At 39.3% G+C, this 22037-nt stretch overlaps 2 protein-coding genes and 1 long non-coding RNA gene across 11 annotated transcripts in view; 1 reads left to right on the top strand and 2 right to left on the bottom strand.

Moving 5' to 3' along the window:
- The window catches only part of elof1 (elongation factor 1), a 515825-nt gene that overhangs the window by 438179 nt on the left and 55609 nt on the right, over window positions 1-22037 (bottom strand). The window lies entirely within an intron of this gene.
- Window positions 4198-22037, bottom strand: part of nfixb (nuclear factor I/Xb) — a 230914-nt gene continuing 213074 nt past the window's right edge. For 6 of the 9 annotated variants that reach the window (XM_022665028.2, XM_022665025.2, XM_049467636.1 and 3 more), the window contains 4 exons: window positions 18796-18924; window positions 14631-14806; window positions 9226-9317; window positions 4198-4333 (listed from right to left, as the gene is read on the bottom strand). In XM_022665028.2, the coding sequence (XP_022520749.1) occupies window positions 9246-9317; window positions 14631-14806; window positions 18796-18924 (377 nt within the window). In that variant the 3' untranslated portion in view covers window positions 4198-4333; window positions 9226-9245. The remainder of the gene's footprint in view (window positions 4334-9225; window positions 9318-14630; window positions 14807-18795; window positions 18925-22037) is intronic. The other 3 variants (XM_022665032.2, XM_049467640.1, XM_049467637.1) reach the window with 1 other exon arrangement.
- Window positions 4546-8361, top strand: LOC111191040 (uncharacterized). The gene is made up of 4 exons (XR_007427128.1): window positions 4546-4633; window positions 5273-5357; window positions 5628-5712; window positions 5915-8361. It is a non-coding gene; the product is annotated as an uncharacterized LOC111191040 (long non-coding RNA).

The following is a 22037-nucleotide window of genomic DNA, read 5'->3' on the forward strand; positions in this document are numbered from 1 at the left end:
CACCAATTTCCTTTAGTACTATATATACGGCTTCGAAGAGCTCGAAGAAGGAGAGAATATAAGAAGGAGGCGTGGGGTTGGGGTGAAGGAGGGGGGGGCTTTTCTGAGACGGGCACTCAGGATTACAAGATGGAGTCTGTGAACAAAAGGCACTTTTTAGGGACAACCTTTAAGATGCTCTGAGTCTAACAACTACGTCACGAAACGAATATTTAGAGTAATTTACAGTGAGGGAATGGGGAATGGTGGGCAGTTTCGAGGAGGAGAAATGGGTTGGGAGGAGTTTGGGTTTAGGGGCGGGGCTTGTTGCTTGGAGAGAGGGGGTGGGGTTCACTTTGTAGCTAAAAAAAAAAAAGAAACCAAAAAATAAAACATTTTAACAAATTTAGCAACATATCATCATCGACATATCATCATTATAATCAAAATCAAGATCATATATTGTTCGGATTGGTTTCCACATTTCCACATGTCCATGTTCCCACCAGAGCTGGCTAGCTTGGCGTGAGATGGGAGTCTACTAATCAACTATAGCTACCATTAAAGAATTCACATCACGTCTCCACATTCTCACACGTTTATTGATTATTCACGCTTCACGTTTGTGGTAATAAGTGCTGGTTTTGAGCTGATTCGAGGGATTCGAGGGGTTCGAGGAGCTGTTTCTCGCAGCTTCGCAGCATCTCCCAAGAAAAAGGGAAGATCTTGTCACATGTTGTGATGGAGTTTGAGTATGTTTTACAAATTCTATATACATACAAAAGAAAAAAAAAAGCCAGCCAACAAAGCACTTTACAGCTTTGAGTGGGGTAGTAGTAATAATAATAGTAATAATAATGGTAATGGTGATCTTTAGTCATCATTCATGACGACAGAAGTGAGTGTACTGTGTACTCTTCTACTTCTGTACTGTGTGACCACCTTTGTAGTATCACTAATTATGATTTAATTATTCACGTTTATCACTTCGACAATGTAGATTTTTCTTTTATCCACCCTCTACGTTTCAAAAAAACAAAAAAGGTTGAGATAAAAATGCCTTTTGTCACAACCTTGACTAAAATGAACCCCTCCCCCTTTTTTTTTTTTTAGTAAATACGAGAAAAACAAGAAGAAATAGAGTAATGCATGTTTTTTGTTTTCCTAAAAGTTCGCTTTATGATAACACTTGTTTTTCTTCTTTCTTTAATGTATTATAGAGTCTGAACGTACTTTATTCCATAAAAAGCACCAGTTTCATTTGTGATATATATTTCAAAGTGTTGCAAAACTGTTTCTTCAGCCCTCCCAAGTTTTGAGAACAAATCATTACAAATAAACATTTAAAAAAGCAAAAAAAACAAAAAAAGAAAGATTAAAAAACAATTCCCAAAACTTACAAAGACTTATTTTTCTTTTCTCTCCGCCCTGTAGTTTAGAGTCCCGGACCTCTCGGACTTGAAACGATAATGATAATAGAAGTTTTTTTTTTTTTCTTTTCATTTCTCCCCTCTTCTTCTTTTAACACCCTCTCAATCTAACAATCTAACAGACAAACACAATGTTTTCTACCAAGGCATTGCACATGGCTCAATCAACATACATTATTAATTTTTCAATTACAAATACTTCCCATCCAAACACGAAAAGAAATCAAAAGCCGTATCGTTCTCAACACTACTGCTACCGTTTCCTATAGAAATGCTCTAGGAAAATTTCTATAGCTTTATTTTCATGGACTTTTCTCGTTGGACTTTTATTGTGGTGAGTATATAGAAGAACTGGGTACTGAGACTGGAACTTCTGAACAAGTACTTCTGAGTTTTGTCAGATCTGTGGTTAAGGTGGTTCGTGACTCCGTACGTGCCGTACTTCAGAAAATAACTAGACTGCCACTGAGCTTATTACGCAAAAGAAAAGTAATGTATATATAAATATATATGGAAATCTCCTGTATATATAAAGAGCTGTCACTTGTTTCGCTCCAGACATATTAAAATTTCTCCCTCCTCTATAGCTTATATATGTGAGAAAATAACCTGAATTCATGTCGAACAAATTGCATAATGGGAATACAGAGGCACTTCCATTGATTAGAAAAGAAAAGACCATCGCCATCAGGATTCTCATTGAGCAATGCTAGTTCCTCTACCAAGCTGATGACACGGCCACCTCCCGGCAACAATGCTTCCCTGCAGTGAGATAGATAGATAGATCGATAGATAGATAGATACATGGTCAGGCAGTCCAGTTATTTTGTGAGGTCGCTGATTAGAGTTGCGCTCTGAATGAAACCGATGCTTTTCATTCAAGTTCGTTTATTATGGCGATTTCAGAATGAGTATCAAAAGGCTGATTAAGATTGCCCTATTTAAAAAAAAATCAAGGCTTCCCTTTATAGTCAATCAGCGGACAGTGGAAGGTATCGTGTGCGTTTGCGTGTTGCGAGTTTGTGTGTTGCGAGTTTGTGTGTGTCTGTGTGATGCTGAAGCCTTGCTCTGAGCTGTTTGCTTTTACGAAATGTTTACGATCATTTTTAACCCAATTTGTCTGAGCCTCCTTTTATACATTTCCTCTATTTGAACTGCTGCCAGCGCTTTTGGAGGAAAGCACCAGATCCCCAGCTCTGACACATCAGCCAACAGATGCCTGCGCTGGCCAGCGTCACAATATGAGGGGGCTGATTGTGCTCTCTCTCAGGCTCCGGCTGCTGATGCTGAAGCAGCCTAACCTGAAATTCGTTGCGTCATCTTTATTAGCTTGCTGACCAATGTTGAGCCTGTTTTGTTTAAGCGTTAAAGTGGATTTTAAATGAAAAAGGGTTTAATTATGTCAAAAGCACTTCCCGAAATCCAAATCAATGTTTAAATCCCTACCAGACTCCCCTCTCCCCCCCGTGCATAACTACGATATGTCCGATATTCTTTTGCTCCGCAGCACAGCCCTGCGTTCTTGGAACACAGCCATCTGGGAGTGTAAACAGTGAAGTAAACTCGAAACAGAGAGGAAGGGGTGTCTCTGGGCCGTCTCTACCAGCTGGTGTTACATTTCTTAGGGGCTTTCAAGATGCCTCATTATAACAATAACGAGTATTAAAAAGATTTGTACACATTATACTGGAATTATGTCTTGGTTAAAGACGGTTAAAAAATGTGTTTTTGGACAATTTGAAAGCAGCAGCTCAGAGACATGGCAGTGAGTGCAATGAGTGTTGTAAGTGTATTTGTATGTATTTGTATGTGTACAAGTGTACATATATGTGTGTTGGGATTGGCATTTACCCAATAGGAGTACAGTCGATGTTCAGTTGGCACTAAGGGGCAAATGGAAAGCCTGAATTTGACTCTTTTTGATTGGTTGGACTGATTCCATAGGTAGTTTTTGTCCAGATCATAGCGCAGGGCAACGATGCAACAATGCGTATGTTTCCCTACACCGACCTATAAAGAGAGAATGCCCTTTATGAGACGTGGACTCGCGCCGGGATAGCTTTAGTGTGTGACGTCCACTTTTCCTGTTTTACAATAGAGATAATGTGCAAATTCTCATTATTTTCTCCACCTATCCTATTTTCAATAGTGCACAAAAGTAGTGTTTTATTTTCGTCTTTTTTTTTTTTTTTTGTAGTGCAATACTTTTACTTGGTCGTATATTTTTTGATTAGTAATTGTTGTTAGGGTGGGTGTTGGGGCGAACAGAGACCGGGTTCTCTAACTGTATTATTCCGGCTGCAGGCGAGTGCAGTCAGAACGAGAGGAGTATTAGCTACCTTTAGCTTCAACTCTGCGCTGGAAGTCAGTAAGTATGTTTGTTTAGCGTCTCAATAATTTGACGTCCCATTAGTTTCTAAAACCATACTTTTTGTTTTTTTTAGTTTTTGTTGTTTTTTTGTCTGTTTGTTTTTTTTTATACTAAAATCTCACCATTGTTGATGTCCCCAGCCATTGCACAATATATCCTTGTTCCTAAGTAACAGATTGGTTTTGTCCTCTTCGGGGTGCTCCTTCGTGTTGCTGCTGCTGTTGTTGTTTTTGTTGCGGTTGTTTTCCGTGGATGACTGCATGTCCTTCTCTTTCGCTTTGTCTTGTGTGATCCTCTTGTTTTGTCTTTTTTCTTTTTCTCAGAAAGGAGGGAGGGGGTCACCGTTGTGAAGGTTGACGACACAAGACGGAAGATTCCAAATAATAGATCAAGATTTTCCTGGTTTTCTTTGCTGTTCTTTTGAGGGGGCAAGAGGGTCGGAGGGCATTTTCAGGTGGAACTTCTTGTTTTTGTCGCTGTTTTACGATTCCAGATTGTAGCGATGGGGATTTAATTGCTTGTTGGCAGGCAGGTTTTGTCAGAGGAACCAAGACTGGGTGAAAAAGAAAAGAGAAAATCGGAATCAGAGTCAGAGAAACACAATGTAGAACACCATTAAGAAAGTTTTGTTAGGAAATAAATAATTTTAGGAGGAGGTGGAACATGCCTGAAGCTCCCCCCCTTTCCTATTGAACATTTTTACATGTAATGACAAACTCTCACAACCCTTCACTGCCCCATTTCCACCCTTTAAGTCTGTTATCTCTCCTTCCTGACTCTCCTATAGGACAGAGGGACTCGCTTTCTATGACAAGCTGATGCTGGAAATTCCTCCTCCTCTCCTCTGCAGAAGGTGTAGTAAGATTATGCTTCATGATTATTACAGAGCAAAATATCTGTATTTGAGCAGTCTTTGTAGAGCAGCTGTAATTGCCTCAGCAGTATTATCCTGTGCTCATACTAGCAGGTGACAAGTTGCTCCCACCACCCCAAGTTTGCTTCTTGTGTGTATTTAAATGGAGCATGCTACTTAACACGTTATCAGCTTCTTTCTTGCATGGTTAATTTTTCTCCAAATTGTCACTGTAAATGTGCAAAAATGTAATATTTAAAAAAGAACCACACTATTTAGAACAGTAGACACCTGCTGTCTATGATTGGTCCAAAGAAACTGTTCGTTCAATCGGTTAAGAACATTACTTCACTGTGTCATAATTAAATTGTAGCTCTATTAACCTGCCGCTTGTCGCTAAATTGTGTCTACAAATCACACACTCCCATATGAAATGACTGGCCACTTGTCACTCTATTGCCTGCTAATGTGAACGCAGTTCATCAGTAGTAAACGTTATAAATAATTGGACAGTACGTGATATATCACTGTGATATACAATATTAACTTTAGGAGTATTCAATAAATTAACTTTGCACTATCCTGCAAACAATGCTGTTGAACGAACAATATTTGTGTATTTTTATTTATCTAACTCAGTTTCTTCTGCCTGAGCTTCCTGCTTCTGTTTGTGTATGGTGTGGTAGAGTGATTTGCCACAAGGATACTTCAGGGACACTTCCAGGTGAGTTCTAATGAGTTTCTTTTATTTAAATTGAGCAAAAACAGCAAAAGAAAAATTCATTCATAAAGCTTAAATCAATTGATTTCCCCAGTCAGCCTCTGGTAGTCAAAAATACAAAAAAGGCTAACAGCAGCCTAAGACAGGTTGCAGAGGATTCTTCAACCATTTTACACAATGCCATCTAAGATAATGTATATACTGGTATTACCGGTAAGTATATTTTAGCTGCCTTTATAATGAATCCTTCTTTTCTTCTTTAAAATGTTCTAGACATGACATCCCCCTCCTAGAAGAGGCTCCTGCTGGCTCCTAGAAGAGGACCCACTTAGCAGGACCTATAGAAACTTTCAACAAGGTAAATACTTAAGTTATTTACACTAAATGTCCAGTTTTAAGGTTACAATCCCACGTCAGAATGTTGGTGACGAGTCAACTTCTAGTGACTTCTAGTGTAAAGTCTTCAATTTGCACAAATGTCCTGACAAATAATCATTGAAACACTCGAGATTATACTATTTGAAAGGGATCATCTCCTCCTTTTCCCAACTTTCTTTCAGGCTAGAAGAGGAGGACAGGACCTAGTCGTGAAAGTTTCTGGACGCTTCCTCAGCCTGGAGTCAGCATCAACCTACTCAACGCAGTGGTGAATTTATCAGCTCTTACACTAGATGTCGCCATTCTCCTGCTGGCCGGGTTTGGCCGTTCTCTTTCCCCACCCCGACCCTGTCCTCCTGTAGGGGTCTGGAGCTCGCAACTTCTCACCTCACACTCTTATTATTAACAGCATTATCAGTTTAGCAGTTTACCTCCGAACAAGAGCAATAGAGATAAAATAATTTAAATATAAATACGTTTTAAAAGCACAAAAACACTCAGTACCCAAGTGTGCTACATTGTGACAGACCTTTCGCACCAGTGTCATGCATGCCTTTAAGCCTGTGTGTGTTTTTAGGCGGGCAGAGTCTGGCAGAGATAGTGTGAGAGGTAGCTGGCGTGCCCTGCCTGAAGATTGGGTTTCTCCAGCCCAGCATGTTAAAGCGAGCAGGAGTGGGCTGCCGCCTCTGATCTGAGCTTGAGAGAACATTCTGGAAGTCAAGTCTTGGAAACACTTTGCCTCCGGGGGAGCGGCTTTTGTTTTGGTTGACTCTCGCAGGTCAAACAAACACTCCCCCGCCACCCCCCACAGCCGTCCACCCATCCACTATCCACCCACAAACACCCCCCCACCCCAGCTCCCTCCCCCTATGCTCCAGTCCTCCCGCTCTTGACTCTATCGCTCCGTGTGTAATCCTTGGCAGTAGTGAGCACCCTCTTTCTTGGCCCAATAACACCCCCCCAACATTGACCCCCCCCCGCCTGCCCCTCGCTCAAGTTCAAGTTCAACTGGCTATGACATCATGTCTGGTTGCTGCGGGCAACCAGACAGTCAGGACGTGACTTCTCAGTTTGCGGGCCTGTGCTGAAACTCTCACCCTCTGTCCTCGTATGCATTCCCTTCTTCCTTCTCTGTCCTGGGACGGGGTGGCGGTGCAGAACTCACGATTGGCCACCAGGGAGCTCTTCACGGCAACTTTTCACTTTACAGAGTATTATATAGAGGACCTCAGCTTTTGTGCTCGAATAACTTCAACAGAACTAAATTAATAATGCTGTTCTCAAAAAGACGCAAGTTTAGTTTGTGAATAATTAGTTTGAAGAGAATTCGCTGGAAAAAAGTGAGGGATATAATATCCTATACTCTTTATACTACCTTTTTTCCCCCTTTACTTGCCTATGCTGCCACATACACCCTACACCACACTGCCCAATACTACCCCCCTGTACTATGCTAAACTGCCCTTTGCTATCCCACACTATCCTATATCCCTATACACTGTGTATTTTTACACTACCCTGTACTGCCTAATACTACTCTATATTGCCCAATACGGCTCTTTTCTGTCCCACACTACCCCTATATTATAACACTGTTCTACCCTATGCTGCCCACTACCCACAATAGGAGGTAGGAGCACATAAAAATATAAGAAGTTGCATCACTTCTGTATATGATTCTCAGTTATGTCTATTGTTAATTTTCTGATTATTCTGATAATTTTCTGACTACACTACCCTGTAATCTGCCCTGTACTATCCAAATCCCCTAAACATTTTAAAATGCTGGTGTGTTGAGAAGAATTGAGCTTAGTTTTTAAATCATTTGACTTTTTGCAGAGTTAATGCTTTATTTTTTGTTTTTTAAAGGCCGAGTGAGGCGAGTTTAAGACCCCAAAGAGAAGAGAGTTGGCTGGAAAAAAAGGGAGGGGTAGACAGATGAAGGGAACGCAGTGAGCAGCGTTGAATGGGATAATGAAAAGTCAAAGGGAGGTTAAGCAACTGAGTGAGCGAGAGAGTGAAAGCTGGAGCTAAAGACAGCAGCGGCACCTCGCTGCAGAGCTTCAGATGGCTGCCATGTGTTACGGAGCAGGCTGGCTGGGAGCAGGCCCGGGGCGGGTGTGGTTTGCACAGTAATGAGTAAAGTGCAGCGAGTAATGGAGGAGGCCCAGTGTGGTGGCTGCCCACTCGCAACGCTCAAATCAACCTCCACTGCCCCACTCCCGCCGAGAACGCCTCGGCCCTCTCGGGCCTGCTCCAGATGGGCCAGATAAACACACTGTAATGCTTAGTGTACGCAGGAGGGAAAGTGAGGGAGAGAGAGAGAAAGCAATGCAATAGAGAGGAACACAAATTATGAAGTGTGAGGAGAGTTTTAAAACCATGGTTTCAGGACTGTATGTTGAGTTTTATACAGTGACACTCTGTATAATTGTATAAATATAACTCTTAAACTACTGATCATAAATAGCTGGTTTTCCATTCACCAAGTTTTGGAAAATTTTGAACATACCAAAAAAGAACCACACACAAATATTGCTAAAAATTGTATAAATAATTGCTAAAGCCGACTGTGAAAAAGAGTGAAAAGATTTAAAATGGTTTTTGAATAAACAATGATGTCAATCAACCCAATACTGTTTCATTCTTATTGCTGGAAATACAGTGTATATACAATGATGAACTACTGACTACCCCATACATCCCTATATTGCCCTTTATTATCCTATACACCCCTACCCTTCCTGTTATTCTATACCACTCCATATACTCTGTCATACCCCTATTGTTTCCTATACTACCATATACCATTATCTACTCACTATCATACCCTGTACACCATACACTGTTTGTTCTCCCTATACTATTCTATACTACTCTGCATTCTCTATCATTCCCTATACTCTCATATACAGGTACTCCCCTCTACTCCCCATCATACCCTATACTCCCTATCATAACCTATACTTCCCTTATACTGTACTACTCTATATACTCTAATATACCCTATAATCTCCTGTACTCCCTATCATAATTTATACTCCCCCATACTATACTACTCTATATACTCTACCATACCCTATAATCTCCTGTACTGCCAATCAAAACTTATACTCCCCCTACACTATACTACTCTATATACTCTACCATACCCTATCATCTCCTGTAGTCCCTATCATAACCTATACTCCCTCTACACTATACTACTCTATATACTCTACCATATCCTATAATCTCCTGTACTCCTTACACTCCATATCATAACCTATACTACCCCTATACTGTACTACTGTATATTCTCTACCATATCATATAATCTTTTGTACTTCCTATACTCCTATCATGCTGGTCTAAACAATGGTTCTGTATTATTCTCCCTAAACTGCCTGGTGTGTTTGCACTCCCCAAAATAACTTTGCATTTTTGTTCTGCGAAAACCCAGCTAGTGCCAACTGGTTTGTCTTGTGTAAAATAAAAGTATTACTGTGCTCACCTGTGTCTGCTGGGGGATGTTTAGAAAGTTGTTGTCCCGTGATCCGATGCTGACAAACCTGTTGGGAGCTGTGGGGCCTGGCGTGGAGTATGCTAGAGAGAGAGAGGGGGAGAGAGAAAAGAAATTGATAACCTGAATAAATCTTAGTGAAGATTCACATGAGAAATATATATATATATATATATATACTTTGTGCTTCATAAATACTGTACACAATTCATATTTATTTATTTACAGCTAAAGCACTTAAGTCACCACTGCATAAACAAATAGCATCAGCTATTGCTTTTAATGTACAAAAGGTGGAGTTTTATGGATGAAGATATCTGCTTCCCTGTGCCTGACTGGCATCACTCTCATCATGCATCAAAGCAGAAAGAAGTCGGAGGAATGTTTCATGAAAGCAAGTGCTGAAGGTCAAATTTAGGGCAGTTTGAAGTTGATGGACTCCAACAAAATGATGGCTACTTGTCTGAAAAAATTGACCAATAGCTGGAATAGGCAAATATTCAGTAACACTAACTATCTTTCATACTATCTTTTGGTTACGTATTTTATTTGTCCAAAACAGAAGGTTCACTGAAGTTCTGTACGTTATCCATAAGTACGTTTATTCCCTTGGATGTTCCAAAACTGGTCCAATACAAATGGAGCAATATTATTCATGTTTCATTTGCCCTAATTTCCCAGAAAACTATGAAAAAAATAGGGAGCAAATAAGCCAAAAATTGGGTGCACCAAAGAAATCCAGTGGGATGCACCTCTGCATTCAGTGAGACAGAAATAAAGAGGTCTTAATAATAGCAGGATAATAGCAGGACTGCATGTATGTACAATAGCTACATGTCTGTGAATAAGTTTTAAGCATATTTAAGGGTCAGTTAGACAGATGAAAGACTTTAAGACGCTGACAACAACAGAAATAGAATAGAAATTAAATGAACAAAGATAGGAAACACAAAACAAAACAGAAAAAAGACAAAAGTGCTCCGTCCAGTGCCCCCTCTGTGGTGGGTTGTAAACTCGATGCCAGTATCATCTCGCCCCACACGCCTCCTCCCTTTTTTTTTTTCTTTTTTTTTTTTTTTACCAGCCCCACAGGACTGATCAAAGACCAGTTGTTTCAAGCATCACAGCTGTAAGTATATCAGTTTATCAGTATATAGCAGCTGATCTTGGATCAGTTCTGGAGTTGGCCCAGTGTTTTTTCTTTCCACGCTTAGCCTGAAAGCGCTTAAGCTAAAACTCAACCAAACAGAACTCAAAGCAAGCCAACGAAAAAAAGTCAAAAGTACAGTGGATTCAGTAGATTCATGTCTCAGCTTTGTTAGATATGGGAGTGTGAAGGCAAACACAGAATGCGATCAGAGTCCACACACACTGACGACTGCCCTAAATTTGTACCCTTCATTTTCTGCACTGACTATATATAATATATAGTTAGCTGCTGCTGCTTCTAGTTAATCAAGAGGTAGGTGCCCAACAGGGGGTTGGTTTCTTTGGGGTTACTACACTAAAAAAAAAAGACATCATCGGTAGAATACAGCTCATGCTAAAATTCATCCATTGGGTTTAGACTAATTCTAGCCAGTTGGGATGCCTACGCTGGACATGTAAAAGGACTTAGAGTGGGGGTGCAGGTTTTTATTTCCTAACCCCAGAGCAAGCAGCTAGCAACACTGCGCTAATTATAACCCTTGGGGAAGGAAGGCTCAGGCATGAAATGCTAGCTGTCAATAAAGACAACATGTCAACTAGATAAATGGGATAGATGGGGCGTAGGCAGATTTGGTAATTACAACTAAGACGCACTGCTTGGGGCGACTTTCGTTCAGGCTTTTGACTGCACAGGTGAGGCACAGTTGTGGCACAGTTGTGGCCAGCAGGGGTCTTTATTTGATTGATTTCATTGGTTTGATTGATTGTATTTGATTGATTGGATGGTCAAAGACCCAAAGTTTGGTCTTTGGGTTTGGTGAGATGGGCAGGGAGGGGGAGGGGGTCACTTACACGGAGATGCGGGCGAGGTGAGTCCGCCATCGAGGGGCGTGCTGCTGGGTTTAGAGTCGGGCATGGGGAGGGGCACTGGACGCGCCACAGGGGGGGGCGGAGGCAGTAAGAAGGAGCCGGGCATTTTGCTCTGGCCACTCCCGTTAGGCTGCAGACGACACAGACAGGGTCAGGAGTGCGGACGCACGCCACCCGACACCCCAGCAAACGGCAAGACGGCTCACTCCAAAAAACAGAATGTGGGGAGTAGGGGGGAGGAGGCGTGGCTGAAAGTGTGGTGGGGTGTTGAAAAAAGGGGGAACAACCAAAAAAAGATGGCGAGAATGTGCGTTGGCATTGGTTATGGAGGCTTGTGAGTGAGTGTGTGTGTGTGTGTGTGTGTGTGTGTGTGTGTGTGTAAGTAAGTGTGTGTATGTAAGTGTATATGTGTCCAAATCAAAGATTCACCACAGGCAACAGGCACAGAGACTGGAGCAGTGAAAGAAGAGCTGGATAAAACCAAGATGGAGGAACACAAAACAGAGGGGCACACGGATGATCCGCAGGAATGAAGTCAACTAAAGAAAAGGAAAAAACACAAGCAGCCACGTCCACAACATCAACACCGATGGCAGAAGTTACGACAGTGATTTAGAGCCACTGTTAAAAAAAGATTTGGTCTTAGAGAATAAAGTATTGTTTGTTGAATTCAGTTGTAACATTTCTATAATAGTCATGTTTTGAGAAATAAGTTGTAATATTTTGTGAATTTGGGAGTAATATTTTAGGAGTAAAATCTTTTTAAAAATTAAAAAAATAAGGTGGTAATATTTTAAGTAAAAATGGCATCACTACGTGAAAAACTTAATATTACAATTTTTTCTCAAAATATAAAAAATAAATTTATTCCTGAAATAACATCTTTATTTCTGAAATACTACGACTTTATTCCCAAAATTTTACAATTTTAATCCTGAAATATTGTTACGTTATTCCCAAATTATTACCCCTTTATTCCTAAAATGTAACATTTTTATTTCTAAAATTACAACTTTATTTCTGAAATATTAAGACTTTTTTTTCTAAATATTATGACCTTCTTCCAAAAATATTACGTCTTTATTCTTGAAATATTACGACTTCATTCCCAAAATATTACAACTTAATTCCCAAACTATTATGACTTTATTCTCAAAATACTATGATTTATTCCCAAATGATTAAGATTTTATTCCCAAAATGCTGTCTTTATTTCCAAAACATTCCAACTTATTCCCAAAATATTACGATTTTATTCTTGAAATATAACTTTATTTTCGAAATAATAAAATTGTCTTTCTTAAATATTACAACTTTATTCTTGAACTACTGTGATTTTATTCTTAAAATATTACAACTTCATTATTTTCTTAAATATTATGATTTTATTCCCATAATATTACAGGTTTATTCTTGAAACAGTCTACTATATATTTTATTTTTAACAGTGGCCCTAAACCCCTGTTTCAGAGGGTAGAATAATGTGCACTGCACTGTAAATGTGTGAAGGCTGCAGCTGGTTGAGGTGCGGATGGATTTTATTGAAGAGGTGGGCAGAGAAGCGAGAGAATGGAGGGGAACAGAAACTTCAGAGTGCTGATAAGAGCACGTGGTGGATAGATAAATGACAGAATAGTCAGTCTTAAACACAAAGGCCGGTCTTTTCATCTCAGATTGCACTTACTCCAGACAAAAACCCCACACACATATTAAACGCTGACGAGAGGACCAGAAGGTCCTCTTGATTTGCTAATAAAAGACTGACCTTGTCATTTTTCTCAACAGTGAAATGGCCTTTCATCAGGAATAAACACACTGATATATGAAGGAAGCAATTAGGCTCTGAAAAGAGGTCTGAGCTATTCATGTTCACCACCTTTTGAAATCTCTACTATTAAGACAAGGCTGGTATTTCATTAAAGGAGAAAACATCTTCATGATAATCAACAGGAAACAAAGGCTTGTTATAGAATGTATGCAGAAAAGGTGTGGGGAATATGCATACCGATATATGTATATAAAATATATATTTATATACTTATGAAAGAAATACCACAAGTTGAACCACAACAAAAACAAAAAATGCTGAAAATTCGCTGCGTTACAGGAATGACAGGAATGCAGGCACCTGCTTCATGCGATGCTGCTTTTACTACATGTAAATATAATATTCATATTTAATATTATAATATTATTATTTTTGTAAACTTGTGGTTTAATTGGAAACTTCTTTGCCAGGAACAAGTTAATTAGCTACTTGTTTACTACTTGCTTAGAATTATTGTCAAAACTTTGGACACACTTTCTCATTCAAGTAAATATTTTTAATTCCTTTCCTACATAGTAAATAAATAGTGAAGTGATACAGACTATGAAGGAACACATAAGGAATCATGTAGTAACTTAAAAGGGTTAAACAACTTTTTTGGGTGCTGTTTACTTTTGGTTTTTGAGGCTGGTAACTCTGATGAACTTATCCTGCACAACAGAAGAAACTCTTGCTCTTTCTTTCCTGGAGCGGTCCTGATAAGTGCCAGTTTCATCATAACATTTTTGATGTTTTTTTTCTACTGCATTTAAGGATGCTTTAAAAAAAAATCTTTATTTAGTTAAGTAGTTTTTTCTTCTCATAATATGGATTAGAATATTACTCAAATAGGGCTTTTTTTACTGTATACCTGTAACTCTACCTCTTGACAACTTTACAACTGATGCTCTCAAACACATTAGGAGGCAAGAAATTCAAGTAATTAACTCTTGATGAGTTCAGCACAGCTGTTAACTGAAAGCCTGAATTCCTCTACCTCATAAATCTGACTGAGAAAATCCAGCAGAGATGTGCAAAACTGTCTAATCTAAACAAGAGGCTACTTTGAAGAATCTAAAATATAAAACATATTCTGGTTTGTTTAACTTGTTCTAGTTTGGATGAAAAAAAGATGAAAAAGGACTGAATTTAAGGTGTGTCCAAACTTTTGACTGTTACTGTATATATTACATTTTTTTTCTCATTTTCCATTCTTTATCAAGCTGGATCCTGTGAAGCTGTATTGAAGTTTTGAATTGGGTTAAAATATTATAAAAAATATAAATAATACATGTACATTTTATTACGTGTAAATTTTCCTTTTGTATCAAACAGCAAAACATTTTATTTTTGACTATTACACTCATATAACTGTGATAGAACTGCCAGCCTTGGTTGAACAAGCTGTAATGCAGTTTATAGCCGTAATGTCCTGTAAATACTCTAGTATTTGGCTCTAATAACTCATTCTCCTTTATTTTAACACTAATCTACAGCAGAATAAAGCTGGTGGGTAAGAGGGTCGGCTCTGCACTCATGGCCCTGGTGGTCTCGCAGCGTCGGAGCTTACCTGGCCGCCAGCCTGGCCTGATCCGTCAGCACACACAAACTGCACAAACTCCTTGAGCGGGTCCTGCCCCGGGTGGTGATGGTAGCGGATGGTGGGGTGGGTGAAGTATGGGCTGGACTGCTGAATGATGGAGGGAGAGGGGAAGTGCAGAGAGGAGGCTGAGGCACGGGGGCTTCCTGTACGGAGAGAGAGAGAGAGAACAGGACAGACAGAGCGATTAGCATTATGCTAACATATAAATACTACTAAATACAGCTAAAATGTGGGAGTGGGAAGGCCTTTCTGTATGAGCAATTTAGTGTAACTGTGTCTTAATAAGAGAAAATAAAGAGATATATTAAGGGGTTTTGTGTGTTTGTGTGTAACAGGATGAAATGTACACCCAGGAAAGTATTACTACACGGCCAAACAAACACAAACAAAGGAACAAACACATGTAAATCATCAATGCAGTGACATATTAGACCTCCCTATTTTCTTCTCATTCAATGTTTTTCTTTATTTCTTTCTTTATTTTATTTTCTACATTGTAGATCAATATAAGACATGAAAACGATTAAGGGACACATATTGAATTGCATAGTAAACAGTAAAGTAGTGTTATTCCTCCACATTAATCCTCTGATCTAAATCTGATGAACTGAGATGGTGATTTGAGGTGATTTAATTGGGATGAGCTGGAGCAACTCTTGTTCAGCACCTCCAGAAACTCCTTCCTTCAAGAAGCTGAGAAAACTATTCCAGGTGACTCTCCCTCAAGAAGACACTGAAATTAAAATCTCACCAAGAGTGTGCAGATCTGTCCTCAAAGATACATGTGCTACTAAGTGTTCCTGTATAGTTTTAATATCTTCAATATTAAATTTACAATGTAAAAAAAATCATACAAATAAGAAAAGACACATTGAATAAAAAGAGGTGTGTCCAAACCTTTGATTGGCACTGTTTAGTTATAGTCTGGATCCCTACCGTGTGATTAATTAGGGATTATTTATTTCAGCATACACATTGTATTCAGCAAAATGTGGACAAGTGCACTTGTCACATTGCCAGACATGTATATGATTCATATAAGGCACATTTTAGTAAAAGATAACATTTTTCGCTGCTTGATACAAAAGGAAAATTCATATGTTCTCAGTTTCCATGATCATTTAACCAGAGACAGATTATGCCTGCCCAATATTAGTTATTTTACTCCAAAATTAGTAACATTATGATGTGTTGGACAGTTAATTCTGTTTCAAATATTAGTTCATAACACAGAATAACTATTGCTTTTATTGTATATATTTATCAGGTATACTTTTAACATATATGACCTCAGCATTACTTTATTTTTACGGTAGATTATCTAGATAGATTATTCTATCAGATATTAAAATCAATCCTATTTTATATGTTTTATAAAAAATTACTATTTACTTAAGTTAATATATAAATGTTAGTTAGCCTCCCTCTGATACTGATGTGGCGAGAGATTTTCAATTTGTTCTGATACAGCTTAATCTGCGTAAAAGTCATTTAACATATAATTATATTATGTGATTCGGGTAAAATTGACTTTTTATTGTATTTCTATGCACAGTTTTATTTAATCAATATGATATTAAGGTTAATATGACCAAATCATTCACAAAACATCTATAGAGGATCTGAAATCTATATAAAGTATTGCTATAAAGAGTCTGTAACTCCTATATTTTAGAAAACCCATCAGTCACACATAATTTATAGACACTGTCTGTAAGTGTATATATCTATATATCTATAGTGTATATAATCTATAATATATTTCATATATCATACTTCATACCTCCTACTGTGCCAAATTGTGTACGCATCATTTCTCATATTTAAATCTTTTAATGTTTAATTCTATCTAATTCTCTTTAAGTGAACCCCTACTACTCTTTCTTTCTTTACATCAGCCGTGGGTCTCCCTTCATCCTGGCTGGTACGAGGTGGGGGTGAACCCTTGCCCTCGTCTCCTGGCGTGCCAGCCTCCTTTCCCCCGGCCCAGCAGGCCCTCCAGCTGCCCGGGCAAGGCTGCCAAGCGCCCCCGCTCACCCAGACGAGGGCACCCCGCTCACAGCCAAAGCCTCGCACCCTCCCCGGCTCCCCCGCACCACAGTCTGCTCCTCTTCCCTTCTCTCGCCCGCCTTTCTTTCTCCATCTCTTTAATCCCATTAGGGACTGGGCAGAGGCCAGGCGCGCTGGTGAGGGCGCGGAGGCGCCACACGCTGCAGACCCTCTGGAGCGGGGCGACAATAGCCCCCAACACAATCAGCCAACACAAAAACAACGCGTGGCCGCTGTACAAAGAGGGAACGCCACATACGGCCCGAACCCCATCCAGCCACGGTACAGGGCATGCTGGGAAATGGACCGGACCGGATCAGAACTCGAATTGATGAGACCAAGGATTGAGAACACAGTCACTGTGAAAAAACGTAGACTGATAATGTGTTTAATAATGTGTTCCTTTTATATAAATAGATAATCACCTTTCAATTTATCATCATGCAATCATTTCTGCTGACCTCAATACTGCCCACTATGTTTACATAGTATGGGGAGCCTATTAATGTGAATTAGGGCTGGGCAATACGGCCCTAAAATAATATCACAATATCACACGATATAAAAAAAAATATATAGAAAAATCAAAAATAAATTACATAAAATTAAAAAGAAAAAAACATTAAACTTTGTTTAATATAAATATAAAAACTATTATTTTATGCAACAGAAACAAAAATATACAAACGTTTGTCAATTTCCTAAACAGTAACTCGAAAAAAGTCCCTAATTTTGTATAAACTAATAATAGAGTAACAAAAAAAAATTGTAACAAATATAAAATAATGTAATAACAAAAATCTACCACAACATTAATGCAGCATATTTAATGCATGCGTTTATCATGTAAAATTTGTTGGCAATATTATTGCATATAATACAGAATGATATGGCACACCCCTAATGTGAATAGTGTCTATTTTGTTTGTTTGATTTATAAGGGACATTTAAGATTTTTTTTTAATTTATGAATATTTATTATAAGTTAAATATCCTTCATGTAAAGGATGCAACTGTATTATTATGCTATAATATTATTAGTATATCATTACATCAATATGTTTTAACTTTGTGTTATAAGGGGACAATAATATTCTTGCAATTATTTTTAGAAAAATATATTGTCCATATACAATGAGAAAATGTATCACTATGTGATGCAATATTTTACATTGCCCACCCTTATTATTATTACTCATAGTAATAATGTTGCAGTGGTCCCAGTATACTGTATGTAGACGAGCCCTGAGACCCTAAATGAACAATGTGTTTTGCATGTATTGCGATGTATTCAGTCGGTGTGGGCTGGATTTAATCTTAGGCTTTCTAGGACCAAATCTTAATGCAACTGCCAAATCACGATGTTGATTTAAAGGCTTGAATTCGTTTGAAACACAACAGTATTCCAGATTGGCTCGCCAAATCTTTTTCTGTATGTGCTACAAAAGAATCCGGACTCCCCATGGAGGGAATCATATCACTCAGAATGATAAAATAAAAACACAAAACAAAGACTTTAAAATCATTAACAAAGCCTTTCTTTTGTTTTTCTTCTTTTTTTTCAATGCAAAAAAAGCAGTTTACATGAACAAAGAGACCTGAATCAGTCCAAGAGAGTACAGTTGAGTCCATCGCCAAGAGCGGAAAGCACCCGACCACAGACCGACAGACAGACAGACAGACAGACAGACCCACAGACAGACAGACCAGCCCTATGTAAAATAAATAAATAAATAAATAAATGAATAAAAATAATAGTAATAAATCATAATAAGTAACAGGGACAAGAGGAGAGTGAGGGGAGTGGAAGGACGAAATGATGAGTAGATAAAGTATGAAATAGAAGAGATCCCAAAACACCTGGAGCCCGAACCCAAACGCCAAGCGCCCAATGCCAAGCACCAAGCGCCAAGCTCAAAACATGGCCTCAAAGATGCCCTCTCGCTTCCACCAAGCAAACGGCGCCCCAGCACGTTCTGTGTGAGAGCCTTATTATTTCATTACTGTTCATTTCTCTCTCGTATAAGGGTGGGTAAGGGTGAGGGGTAGGGGGTAGTGTGTGTGGGGGGCTCTGAGCTCTCACCTGGTCTCACTCCTGCCAGCATGGGCAGTGGGTGGTGGGTGAACGGCATGCGGGCAGACCTCGTCTGGCCGGACAGAGCGCTGAAATCGAATTTCCCCGGCTTCTTAAGAGAACCAGGCGACGAGAGTCCTGGCAAAAATGGGATCAACAGAATGGCAGAACAGAGATAGGAGGTTTTAATAAAAACAGGCTCTGCGTTCGGATCTCGGATGATCTGTATGTTTTTTTTTTTAGCAGAACAAAAAAAAAATCACCTCAGTTGAAGCAGGGAAGTGCGGAGCCCCTGAAGGGACATGGTGTAAAGTTTTTAGGTAAAAAAGTGTTAAAGGAAGTGTCGAGGATAACATTATAATGTTTCTACACCCTTTATCTCCACTGAACATATAGGACTATAATAATTACAGAATGTAGATCTACATGTGTTTTTCTGCATACTTTATTATTATCCTTCTTTCATCCTGTTCTTCAATGCTCCCCCAGGACCCAACAGGACCACCATTAGCATGGTGGTGTTGTATGAAATGTTAGTGTGTGTTGTTCTGGTACAGCAGTGCTGCTGGAGTTTTTAAACACTGTATTTTTGTGGTCATCTGCTAGTTCTTCATTAGAGGTCCTTTAACAGAACATTACTTAGAGGGTGAAGGGACATGAAGATGTTTAAAAACTCCAGCAGCACTGCTGCACTGTCTGATCCACTCATTGTACCAGCACAACACACAATAACACCTCATACACCACCACCACCACGCTAATCAGTGCTAATCACTACTCAGTGTTTTTCTCTCCTGTGGGGTCCTGAGTATTAAAGAACAGGGTAAAAGCAGGATAATAATAATAAAGTATGCAGAGAAACAGACTCTACACATAAATACAGTCTGTAATTATAATAGAACAATAGAACAAAGTGCCTATATGATCAGCTGAAAAAAAGACAATATAGACAATGGGTGTAGACACAAGGAGGTGGTCATAATGTTATGCTTGATGCTGTTGATGTGGCCCAGTAAACAGTGATTATATATATATTTTTTTACCTAAAAAAATAACACCATGTCCCTTCAGGGGCTCCGCAGGGAAAGGATGGAAGAGGGAGGGAAGGGCTCTCTAGGCAGCGGGAAAAAATAGCTGGGGTTGGGAATTGTGGGAGGGGAGGCCGTGGAAAAAAGGGGGTCCTGTAAAACCCCATTTATAGCTTTATCTGTCTGTCTGTATGTCTGCCTGTCTCGCTACTCCAAAAATGACACACATACACACACAGCAAATGCACACACACACACACACACACACACAGGCTCCTCTGAACCACTGGATAGGACGCACACATGACGGATATGGATATGATGGGAGATTTCTTATTATTTCTATCTGCTTCTACCACAGCGTCAAACGTACTCTGGCCACCGAAGCCAGGTGGGACAGGATTATTGGAAAGAAACAAATTAAAGAAGTAGGACATTGAAAGGTATTGAGGTTTTGAGGGTTTTGTACTTTACTGAAATTCATTAATGAACTAATTCTAAGTCCTTAAAATCCTTAAGAGGATCAGGTTAGCCTACATACAGAACCACTGTATGTAACCAAGTTTTAAGATACTTTCGGAATAACACTCGCTGACACCTTTACAAGGCAAGCCATTAGTAAACCGACCCACAAGCAAACTACTGTAGAAATTCACCAGCTAATTTACAGATACATGAACCAAAGATGTGCACAAGTTAGTGTCTCGAGTTTAAGTTACATTTAAGGGTGAACAAAACAACCACACTGAGAACTCCGAAGCCGTTCATATGTGGTGAGAACTGATGATGTGATCTCAATCCGACTCTATCAGGTTAACTTCACCTGAACAGGCATTTAGCTCAAACTTTTTTAATTTAATCTTGTATATTTTCCAAATAATTTAACAAATGACCAAATGCCATATCTGACTTTGCTCCAAGTAAAACTGTACACAAAATTGCACTAGTCCAGGACAGAGGACCTTTTTCTTGTATTTAATTTATTAACCCCGCCTAAGACAGCTCTGACCAATAAGAGGAGAAAACAATCTAACGTACATAACAAAAGAGTGGCAACATGCCTAAAAAAGTAGGAAACAAACTAGAAACACTAGATCAACCAATCATATCACACCAGCAGCTTATCGTCATTCCAGTTGTTATATAAAATACATTTCTTTACCTTTTTCTTACTTTGTAAACACTCTTCTAATGAATGCATATGACTTCCAACTTCAAGCTGCACCCATTGCCAATAGAATTGGTCTCTTGAGCCTATTGGGACTATGCTTAATGTAATGCCAGGAATGGCCAAAGAAGTATACAGCCTCTGTGTTGGGGATAAGGTTGTATGTGGGTCTTCCAAAATCCTGATCTTACTAATGCTGATCTTATCATTAAATGCAATCAAATTGTCACAACAAATCTAGTAGAAATTCTTCCTTTCCTGGACAGTAGAGACAGCTACTCCTAAAAATCAGGATGAACTCTTTTTATTATCCTTGATTATGGAAGAAGCAATAAACATAAATAAGAAGCAGGTATCCCAATACTTCTGACCATATAGTGAATATATATATGCAATATAATGTATAGACTTACTATATATACATAGACTTGATTTTGACTTGTGAACAGCTCTGACAAGAACACAGAAAATAAACAACAACACAGTTAACACAGAGTTAACGTGTGTTTTGTGCCACGTCAGCATAAAGGTGAATAATAAAAAAAAAATAGACGTACACTCAGAAACTCTCCTTATGTCGAAGGAAATCAGACCCTTTTATAGGTCTTCACAGGCTGGAGACGTGGAACGAGCTGTTCTCCGAGAGTGGCCGAGAGCACAGCTCGGCGCCAGACGAAGAGGAGGACAGGAGGGGAGCGAGGGATGTGTGAATAACGAGGGAGGAAGTGCGAGAAATGGAGGGAGAGAGCGGGCGACGGCATGTGCCCCTCATATATAACGGCGCATTAAAGTGTCCTCCTGCTTCTATAAACGTCGGCCCCAGAAGCCGCAGGGCCCGGGCTTCGGGCTGGTGAGCTGTTCCAAAGTTTGGCAAAAACAAGCAGGCTAAGTATACACTGGGCTTACCAAGTGACCCAGAAACCCGGCCAAATGTGTCAGGGCCGAGGAAATAAAAAAACGCAGCCTGTTTTATGATCAGCACTTCTTGTGGCTGGTTTTGAGGGAAATTATTGTGATATATGGTAATCCAAACACGCAATTTAAGGTTGTGGGGC

This window comes from Astyanax mexicanus, chromosome 19 (genome assembly GCF_023375975.1).
Source record: "Astyanax mexicanus isolate ESR-SI-001 chromosome 19, AstMex3_surface, whole genome shotgun sequence".
Taxonomy (NCBI): Eukaryota; Metazoa; Chordata; class Actinopteri; order Characiformes; family Acestrorhamphidae; genus Astyanax; species Astyanax mexicanus.